This window comes from Babylonia areolata, chromosome 2 (genome assembly GCF_041734735.1).
Source record: "Babylonia areolata isolate BAREFJ2019XMU chromosome 2, ASM4173473v1, whole genome shotgun sequence".
In the NCBI taxonomy this organism is placed as follows: domain Eukaryota; kingdom Metazoa; phylum Mollusca; class Gastropoda; order Neogastropoda; family Buccinidae; genus Babylonia; species Babylonia areolata.
The window spans coordinates 13,939,694-13,948,395 of record NC_134877.1 but is presented as its reverse complement, the minus strand read 5'-3'; the positions used below and the strand labels follow the sequence as shown (position 1 = coordinate 13,948,395).

The 8,702-nt window shown below is 43.9% G+C and overlaps 1 protein-coding gene across 1 annotated transcript; it reads left to right on the top strand.

Annotated features, from left to right (window-relative positions):
- Positions 1–2,189: 2,189 nt before the first annotated feature.
- On the top strand, positions 2,190–8,211 carry LOC143298144 (uncharacterized). The gene is made up of 2 exons (XM_076610878.1): positions 2,190–2,674; positions 7,361–8,211. Exons 1-2 carry the CDS (start codon positions 2,511–2,513, stop codon positions 8,202–8,204), a joined length of 1,008 nt encoding a protein of 335 aa, XP_076466993.1. The 5' UTR covers positions 2,190–2,510; the 3' UTR covers positions 8,205–8,211.
- The last annotated feature ends 491 nt before the right edge of the window (positions 8,212–8,702 follow it).

The following is an 8,702-nucleotide window of genomic DNA, read 5'->3' as shown; positions in this document are numbered from 1 at the left end:
GTTGAAGATTTGTTCAGTTGTGCTCCTTCCTGGTCTGAAATCTGCCTGGTCTTCAGCAATGATGTTTTCTGCTTGTGGTTTCAGTCTGTTAAGCAGGATCTTCAACATGACTTTGCTGGGATGACTAATCAGGCTGATGGTGCGGTAGTTTTGACACTGCTGGAGATTGCCCTTTTTGGGAAGGGTGATAATCAGTGATTGTGTCCACGGTGTGGGCCATTCCCCTGTTTGCCAGATCTTGTTGCAGATTTTCAGTAGCACATCTATCATAACTTCACCCCCTGCTTGGACCAGTTCTGATGGGATGTTGTCCACTCCTGCCGATTTCCCTTTTTTCAGCGATGCTATTGCTGCCTCTATTTCTTCACGGAGTATGGGGTGATTACTGTTATCAGTGGCTGGTGGAACATTCAGTATTGTTGGATCACCTGTGGTCTGTATGTTGTATAGCTCTGAGCAGTATTCTGTCCATCGCTTTAGGATGTCTTGTTCTTCTGTTAGACATTTTCCATCCTTGGTCTGGATGTTGGACATAGTTCTACCTTGCCTTGTGTTGGTAAGTTCTTTCACAACTTGGTAGGCTTTCTTGCTGTTGTTTCTTGTCAGGTTTTCCTCTATGTCCTGGCATTTTCCTTCAATCCAATTCTCCCTTGCCTTCTTCATGCTTCTCTTGATTTCGGTGTTAACTGCTTTGTACTGTTTTGCCCCTTCTTCTTCATTCTTTTTCTTTTTCAGGTCTCTACGTTTGTCACACAGCTGTAGGATGTCGTCCGTGACCCAGGGCTTCTTTTTGATGCGTTGTTTTCCAAGAGTTGTTTGGGCTGTTTCAGTTACAGCTGCGTTGAAGTCGCTTACGAGTGTATCCAGGTCGGCGTCATCTGCATCGAGAGTGATGAGTGGCGCGAATTTCCCACCAATCATGGCTTGGAATGCCTCTTGTACTTCAGGATCTTTCAATTTTTCCAGGTCGAACTTCAGTCTTGAGAAGCTTTGTTTCTTTGTTTTCTTCAGTTGGAGTCTGATCAGACTGATACAGCACCTCTATGACAAAGCCATCAGCGCCGTCTACCTCAACAATAGCATCGGGGACTGGTTCAGAACCACAGTCGGAGTGAGACAAGGCTGTCTACTCTCCCCAACACTCTTCAACATCTTCTTAGAAAGAATAATGACTGACGCACTGGAAGAGCATGTAGGAACAGTCAGCATAGGCGGCAGAACAATCACAAACCTACGTTTTGCCGACGACATTGATGGACTGGCTGGAAAAGAAGAAGAACTGGCAAGCCTGGTCAAACATCTAGACAAAGCCTCCACATCGTATGGAATGCAAATCAGTGCGGAGAAAACCAAACTGATGACTAACAACACCAACGGCATCAGCATTGACATCAAAGTCAACGACGAAAAGCTTAAAACAGTCCACAGCTTCAAATATCTGGGAGCAATCGTGTCAGATGAAGGATCTAAACCAGAAGTACTCTCGAGAATTGCCCAAACAACAACGGCACTCAACAAGCTGAACACCATCTGGAACAACAAAAACATCGCTCTCAGCTCAAAAATCAGACTGATGCGTTCCCTGGTTATATCAATATTGCTCTACGCCTGCGAGACTTGGACCCTGACTGCAGACATCGAGAGAAGAATCCAAGCTGTCGAGATGAGATGCTTTCGTAGACTACTTGGCATCTCCTACAGAGACCACATCACTAACACGGAAGTGAAGAACAGAATCAAGCAGAGTATTGGACCCTACGAAGACCTTCTGTCCATAGTGAAAAAACGCAAACTTAGGTGGTATGGACACATCTCCCGATCATCTGGTCTTGCCAAAACGTTCCTGCAAGGCACCGTACAAGGAGGCAGAAGGAGAGGACGGCAGAAGAAGAGATGGGAAGACAACATCCGGGGGTGGACAGGCTTGACGCTCGGTGACGCCCTGAGGAAATCAGAAAACCGTGAAGAGTGGAGAGGGGTGGTGGCCAGGTCAGCAGCGGTGCCCCAACGGTCTGAACCCAGACTACGGGAGAGGTGAAGGTGAAGGTGACTGGAAAGAACTGAATTTTTTCTATTTTTATGCCAAATTTGGTGTCAACTGACAAAGTATTTGCAGAGAAAATGTCAATGTTAAAGTTTACCACGGACACACACACACACACACACACACACACACAGACAACCGAACACCGGGTTAAAACAATGCTCTGAACGCAGTTGCTGCTCGTGCATGCGATTGTTTGAACGAGAATGAAAAGCATTTTGATCCTTAACATTTTGTGCCCTGCATAATCCCTTTGGGAATTTTTATCATTCGTACCGATCTAGTCATCCGTTGCATGGTCTGGATATAACACGGAAGTGTCGGGGACTTCGTTTTCAGAGAGCTTTGTTGACTCTTTCATCAAGTTCTCCTGTCGACTGACCATGTGGCTGTTTATCGAATTCAAGGTGTGTGCTTTCAGGGGGAAGTAGTTCTTCTCGTGTAGTTTGTAGTGTGAGAGATTAGTATGGATGACAAACAAAAAATAATGGTCACTGCAGCGCTACTGGTCTTGCTGCTGTGGGCTGCACAGAACGGGTCCGCTTCAGTCGTGAGTCAATTTTACGTGAAACGTACAGGGGTTGGCCTTCTTCTCCTCCGCTGCTGTGCACGCCGGACGGGGGTAGTCAGGTAAGACCAGCACTTGTTTCCTGTTGGGCCAGCTTTTCTCACCCCTATCGCCCACTCCTGATTGTCACTCCTCCTTTCCACTCTCTTCACTGAATACATTTTTTAGACATGGCAAAAAAACAAAACAAAAACAAAACAAAAAAACACACCAAAAAACTTTATACAAGCTTTCTGGTCTGACGTTTTCTGGCCTCGCTAGGTAGGTACGCGAACGACCCAATCGAAGCGACCAGCTGTTAAGATAACATGTGCGATAGTCAAACGTAGTTCTTTTGTTTTTGAAGGCTTTCTCCTACTGGTTTCACCAGCGAAAGTTTGTATGCTAATTCATTTCAACGTTTTGTCGACGTTTGAAATAACAGGGGTGCCTGAGGGTAAATGCGATCGGGCAAGTCTAACTGCGAACGATATGGCTTTGGGTACATGTGTACAATTAAAACAGAAGCAGGTCTTTAACTCATTAGACATAACATATTATTGGAACATCACACCAGCCTGTTTTATTGTTGGTTTTGATCACCCTCATGTTCGCTGTAATGTAAAATTTCTGGATGAAATTCTCGCCAAATGTCTACTAGTTCTAACTGTGATATCATATAAAGTACTGTATCCCTTGCTTTAGTATTATTAATATGTTTGTAATTATGATAATCTAAATTCGGGTTGATAACAAGATTCCAGTCTCCTGCTATTATGATATTTGTTAGATCTTCAAGTTTTTGACTGATGCCTTTAAAAAAAAAGGATGGGTCGTCTCTATTCGGTCCATATACATTAATTAGAGCAATTTGTTTACCCATGGTATTTATTATAAGAATTATGTAATTTCCCTGGCTGTCTTTGATGCTTTTCTCTATCTTAAAGTCAAAATTGTTGTTAAGCAAAATAGCTACCCCCCTGGATCTCTTGTTGTTGGATGAAAATATACATTCATATCCACCCATTCTGCTCTAATTTGAAGCTCAGATTTAGGGAGGAAAATGTGTGTCTTTTAGAAAATATATAGAATATTGTTTTTGTCTCAGACAGATATTGAAGGACATTTCTTCTTTTAACAAAATTACTAAGGCCTTGTCAATTGAAAGATGACAGCGTAAGGCTATCCATTGTATTGCATCATTATTCTAATAACCATTTTGCTAATTTTCATTATAATATAGATACATTATACATTCGTGCCATTTGCGTTCATCAGCCACATCATATAAAATGTTAACCCATCAAAAAAGCTTGCCCACTTTCGTTCAGTTTTTACATACACATGGCCACTCATCCATCTTTTCTTGAACAGTCGCTATCTCTGACATGGTTTCATTCAATAGACGTTATTGAGCTCAAATGCACAAAAATATTTTTTTTAAAGACTAAACAAATGAATAAATAAAACACGACTTAGTGTTATTTTACAAATTAAGGCATACGTGAGCTTAAGTGAACTCATCAAAAGCACGTTTCTTCTTTGAGAAACAAATGTAAGAAATAGTTTGTTTTGTTGTTGTTTTTAAAGAAGTAAAATGCCAAAAGATACAAACAGAAATTGAGACATATAATATTACATTTTCACTTAAACGCATACACTAGAAAAGGTGAAATACAATAAAGTTAAATTATGTACAAATCATACTAAATGATTTTGAATACAGTTTTTTTGTTTTTGTTTTTTTATGAATTGTTGTGAAACACAACACATGGTGCTCATGGATTCCATGCTTGCTGAAGGAGAGTGGGAAGGGGGTCGGGTCGGTGGAGGGATGGGGTCGAGTGGAAAATGTTCACACACACAAAAAAAAAGAAAGAAAGAAAAGAAAAAAAAAGAAAAAGAAAGGAGAGTAACATTTCACGCCACACTGAAGTAGAATCGTGAGAGACCATCTTTCATGCTTCACGTGGTTTAATTGCAAATAAGACAACAGTCTTATCCAAGCAACAATTACATTGATTACTTTCCAGTTCTGAATAAAAGCCCATTGGTAATACATATTGTGTAAAATGAATTCCAAGTTCCTCGCAGTTCACATACCCTTCATTCTAATGTTGTTAATCTTGGCACTTTTCAAATATCAATGTATTTCAGAGAAAAAGAGAGTGGGTAAGAAATGGCCAAGAGGATATAAACTGGCCTAGGCTAGCCCAGGCTAGATAATACGGGGGTATATTCTGGCCTAGGCCAGTTCTTACAGGGGTCAACTCTGGCCTGGGCCAGTTCTTACGGAGGTAAACTCTGGCCAGGGTAAGATCTGGCTTGTTACACCGAGCTGTGGAGACAACCCACACTGTAGGGACAGTCTGGGCGGTGAAGAGCTCCCCCCCCTACCTGTTAAACGGGAATTGATCATTAATTTGTTGTTGCGCTTTTTTTTTCTTTTTTCTTTTTTTTCTCTCTTTTTTTCCCCATCCATTAACTGATAATCAGTTACGGCAAGATAACGGACCGTTATGAACCAAGAAACTGAATCGTGTGCGGTAAGACGGGAGGCATGAAAGACCAATGGAGATAGTTAGCAAGTGAAAACGATGATCACACCGGGGACACGTCGAAGCACACAGAAGGACGCCCACTTCTGGTGAAGTTTCGGTATGGGGGCTGGGGGCTGGGGGAGTGACATTTGTTGCCGCACCGAAGGCCGTGCTCTTGCAGCCACTGGATCGGTTAGCAGTGTCTTTGTCCATCAAAGAAGAAGCTGAAAGCATTTGGGGATGACCTAAATGTACATCAGTCCAGAATGCCATCTTAAGAAGTAAGAAAAACGTCCGTGTGTACCTTCCGGTCTTTGCATGCATCTTCTTTGCGATAGCAACCGTGACGGATGAAGAAAAACGCTTTCAACTAAATCCACAATATAATGTAGCAATCCTCCGGCTGGGTAACAACGCTCCTCAGAGGCAATACACAAACGACATCGAAACAAAGGATAAAAATGGCCTGCATCATCATCCGAGAAAGACCCGGACATTCCTTGGAAATGTGCACAAAACACGCATGAGAAATATTATTTTTAAATGATAATTACGTATAATGTTAAAACTCAGTTGCTTTCAAACGTTTGAGTGTCTGTGCCGATTACTGCAAGAACCAGCACTGGAAGCCCTTTCTCGTGAACCTCACAGCCGTGTGCAAGTTCGTTTCACTGATTTAACGTACCGAGAGAGAGAGAGAGTGTGTCTGTGTGGCTGACAACTTCATTCTGTGATTCCATTGAGGTGTAGGCTATTTGTACAATGGCAACTTCATTCCGTGTGTTTGTGTGCGCGCGCGCGCGCGCGTGTGTGTGTGTGTGTGCGTGCGTGCGTGCGTGTGTGTGTGTGGACATCTTTTTTTGTGTGTGTACATTAATTAAATAGTGATAAAACCCTGTGTTTTGCTGGCCCTCTGGACATTGAAATCTACACGCAAACATAATTTTGTATTCATCTTTGTTTGGAGTGTGTGTGTGTGTGCGTGTGTGTGTGTGTGTGTGTGTGTCTTTTTTGTATGAGTGGGGGGGCCGGAGGCGGGTCGGGGGGACAAGTGTTCGAGTGCCTCTCTCTCTCTCTCTCCATTCTGTGTAGGCAATTGATGTAAACACACACACACACATATATATATATATATATATATATATATATATATATATATATATATATATATATATGTCGTTATTTGTTTGTTGTTTTTTTGTTTGTTGTTTTTTTGTTTGTTTGTTTGTTTTTATACTTGACATGTTTGTGTGCAGTGTATACCTGTGTTGCTGTGTGCAGTGTGTACCTGACATGTTTGTGTACAATGTATACCTGACATGTCTGTGTGCCAGTGCAGTGTATACCTGACATGTTTGTGTACAATGTATACCTGACATGTCTGTGTGCAGTGTATACCTGACATGTTTGTGTGCGCTGTATACCTGTGTTGCTGTGTGCAGTGTATAGCTGACACGTTTTGTTTTCTTCGTTTTTTTGTTTTTTTTATTTTTTTATACCTGATATGTTTGTGTGCAGTGTATACCTGTGTTGCTGTGTGCAGTGTATACCTGACATGTTTGTGTACAATGTATACCTGACATGCCTGTGTGCAGTGTTTACCTGACATGTTTGTGTGCAGTATATACCTGACATGTCTGTGTGCAGTGTATATGTCTGACATGTTTGTGTGCAGTGTATACCTGACATGTCTGTGTGCAGTGTGTATGTCTGACATGTCTGTGTGCAGTGTATGTCTGTGTGCAGTGTATACCTGACATGTCTGTGTGCAGTGCGTACCTGACATGTCTGTGTGCAGTGTATATGCCCGACATGTCTGTGTGCAGTGTATATGTGTGTGTGCAGTGTACACCGTATGTCTGTGTGCAGTGTATACCCGACATGTCTGTGTGCAGTGTACACCTGACATGTCTGTATGCAGTGTATAACCAGCATGTTTGTGTTCAGTGTATACCTGTGCGTTGTGTGTAGTGTATTCCTCATTTGGTGTGTGCAGTGTACATATTACATGTCTGTGTGCAGTGTATACCCGACACGTTTGTGTTCAGAGTTTACGTGGGCGTTGTGTATAGTGTATTCCTCATTTGGTGTGTGCAGTGTACACCCGACATGTCTGTGTGCGTTGTATAACTGACATGTCTGTGTGCAGTGTATGCCTGTCATGTGCACATGTTTTCAGTGTATACCTATCGTGTGTTGCTGTGTACAGTCCTCTGTATGTGCGTGCAGTGTGTTCGGCATAGACCTGTACGTGACGAACAATCACGGAGGGTGGCTCAACGCCAGCATCAGTTCCGGCAGTGCTGAGGTGCGGGTGTCCTCCATGCTGCACTTGGCGGCACTAGGGGAGGTAAGTCCTGGCAACATCCACAGCTTCCTGGAACTTGTCCTTCCTGACCCCGACCCCGACACCACACTCACTGCACACTGCCGCTTTTTCTCCAGCCAGGCACCAACGAAAACCTCCGCTGCCGCCACTACCCCCCTCGACATGAACCTGCTCACCTGCTGTGTTGCCGATCACTGTAGCGATCAGGATGAGGTCTCCAGCAGCCAGGTGTGCGGGATAGGTGTGCGAGACATCACTAGGCTGGAGATCCGACGAACGCAGAACGGCCCAACGGGGGTTATGCTGACGCCCATGAACGGCTCGTCTCCACACTGGCAGCTCGCCCCCTCCATCCCCCCCTGCACCCACACCTATCCCATCCTCTACAAGATCCACATCACCAACATGGGGGCATCACAGGACATGTATGTGCACCGATGGCCTGACAATACATCGCCGGACTACACGTGCACCGTTCATTCCCACAAGCAGCACGTGTGTCAACTGGCTCTACACGGCAGCCAGGCTGACGCAGCCCCACAGAAGGAGGGGCTGGTGGGGGCAGGAGGGGTAGCAGGGATAGTGGTGAGCATTGTGTGTGTGCTGGGGGTGTGTGGTTTACTGTGGTTTGCGGTTCACAAGAGAAGGGGCTGTGGTCGAGCAGTCAAAGACAGTGAACCCCACACAACAAAGCCACTGAAACCAGACACCACAACACTGGCTAGCTGCCCCAGCACAGCATAAGGTGTGGGCACAGCGGTGCAGTTGAATATCTTACATATTATGTGTGTGTGTGTGTGTGTGTGTGTGTGCGCGCGCGCGCGCGAGTCTTTGGGAAAGCATTTTAATCCCATTTTTCTCACTCCAACCAGGTGTGAATGGGTACCTGACTTCAGTCAAGGAAGATGGCGGAAGGAAAGGACAGTGCCCTACTTTGCTATGCAAAGACAAAGACACGGTGGATATTAATTAACTACCCCAGTGGTCATGAAAGGCTATGGGACCTTTATCCTTTACAACTGTGTTGAAGACAGTTGTTGAATGGTGTCATGATTAGCACTGCCTCTGGATACATTTAAGAAAAACAACAAAAAGAACAAAAAATCAGCAACATCCTCCGTCTCCCTCTTTCATGTTTGTTGTTATCGCTGAACCAGTAGGGTGGGTTTAAATATAATGTCTTCACTCAAAAGGAAATTTTCTTCCTAAAATTACGTTTAAGTAACATACTTACCGTGACCG